The sequence below is a fragment of the Lactuca serriola genome, chromosome 7 (genome assembly GCF_051521515.1).
Source record: "Lactuca serriola cultivar US96UC23 chromosome 7, Lser_US96UC23_V15, whole genome shotgun sequence".
NCBI classification, from domain to species: Eukaryota; Viridiplantae; Streptophyta; class Magnoliopsida; order Asterales; family Asteraceae; genus Lactuca; species Lactuca serriola.
The window spans coordinates 14,321,311-14,323,222 of record NC_136414.1 but is presented as its reverse complement, the minus strand read 5'-3'; the positions used below and the strand labels follow the sequence as shown (position 1 = coordinate 14,323,222).

General features: G+C 43.8%; 1 protein-coding gene across 1 annotated transcript; it reads right to left on the bottom strand.

The window, feature by feature from the left end:
- Positions 1–611: 611 nt before the first annotated feature.
- Positions 612–1,358, bottom strand: LOC145063749 (uncharacterized). Its single transcript, XM_079011337.1, has one exon. It carries the CDS (start codon positions 1,356–1,358, stop codon positions 612–614), a length of 747 nt encoding a protein of 248 aa, XP_078867463.1.
- Positions 1,359–1,912: the final 554 nt, after the last annotated feature.

Genomic DNA, 1,912 nt, shown 5'->3' with positions numbered 1-1,912 from the left:
CGAACGGAGATAAGGTTTTTAATAATGTTTGGTGTAATAAGGACGTTTTGTAAATGAAGAGGACGATAAATATTTGATATAGGAAAGTTGGAATGTCCTGATGTCACAACAGATATTGCAAATCCGTTATCGACATAAATAGAACGAGGGTAATGATTATTACTAATGGAGTTGAGTATACCTGCATTGGTATGAACGTGATCTGTTTCTCCTGTGTCCATAACCCACCCACTGTTTCCAGGGTCATTTAAAGACATTGTGTTGAACAAGTTGGGAAGAGATGTGGGCTAATCAAATCCGAGAAATGTCCATGGAGGCTGATCCATAGTGGTAATATGAAGGTGAGCTTGCGGGCTGGAGGAGGGTTGCTAATGGACCGGTCCAAGTCTGTTGCCGAGGATACCGGACGAGTTGGGAGCTGATCTGGTCCAGGATGGTTGTTGGTTTTGGGTGGGAGATGGGGCAGCCCACTGCTGGTGTGTCGATGATGCAGGTGTCCAATGTTGCTGAATGGAGTTTGGTGGAGGGTAGAAGACCCACCCAACAGGTTGTTGGCGTGGGTTGTGGTACTGCTGGCGGCGGCGCTGCTGGTTGTGGCCACCACCACCCCGTCAATTGTTGAAGTTTCCATGAGTGGATCCCCCGCCACCCCCACGGTTCGAGCTTGAAGACCCAAAATGAAGCAAGGATGGAGCTGAAACATTATTTTCATGAGAAGGGCTGATTACACGAGTGCTGGAGAGGCGTGTTTCCTCCACAGCTAACATAGCCCGCATTTCAGAGAATTTGGGAAAAGGCTTGGTGAACCGTATGATACCGGCAACATTATCATATTTGCATGGAAGCCCGTTAAGAGCATGAAGAACCACGTTTCTATCTTTAACCTTTTCACCAAGTCCCTCCAGGAGGTCTGCAATTCTCTTGACATTCTCACAGTAGTCATGGATAGATAGATCTCCCAAGGTTATGATCCTTAATTCAGCTTCAAGTTGTATAGCAGTTGATTCAACATTATCATAGAAGAAGGAGTGAAGATTCTGCCAGACCTTGCATGCAGAGGCGTTAGTGGAGTATGCAGATGAGATAAGCTTTTGAGAAATCGATCCAAAGATCCATAGTTTGACCACAAAATCAAGTTGTTGCCATCCCGGGTCAGTAGGAGGTTTGTTTGGTGGGTCAAATGTGTCATCAATGTGGTTAACAACGCCATAGGCGATGCAGTGAGTTTGAAACAAGTCACTCCAGGTTTCATAATTGCGAGTTGACAAGTCTAAGATCAGTGGAACGTAAGACTTGATGTTGGTGATACCGAAAGCACGGTGGGTAGGTTTAGAGTGGCTGCTTTCTTCGCTGGTCATGATTAGATAGGAACAGAAGTCGACGGAAGGTAGAAGAGAAGAGGAGAAGGAGGGATAGAATATGCCGACAGGGTATGCTGACAGAATGGAAGGATCGGCTAGGGTTTAATTCCCAATACGCTCTGATACCATGAAGATTGGTATTTTTCCCCAATTCCTAATAACATTCAGTAAAAGTATAAGTACAATACAAGGAGGGCCACATGGGCCGAGATACACTGGGCTAACTAAATGGATACAATAATAACATACATACAAGTATATATATATCTGCTAACAATTACACCATCGATCCATCAACTTCCAAACTTCTTCCGCTACTTCACATAGAAAAAACTGATGACATGCTGTTTTAGTAACACATTCACACACTGACATATTAGCGAATGTAGATCTACCCCCTTATTTGATAGATTTAATCGTGTAGGGAGCCTGTCAAGTAAAAGTCACCAAATAAAAATATTGACTCTCTTTGGGACTATTTTACACCACCGTGTTTGATAGTCCCCACTAACTAACATGCAATCATCAATATGACATTTGGCCAAATGCAC

Bases quoted from the DNA above. Each gene is read 5' to 3' on its own strand.
- LOC145063749 (XM_079011337.1), bottom strand. From the start codon at position 1,358: ATGACCAGCGAAGAAAGCAGCCACTCTAAACCTACCCACCGTGCTTTC.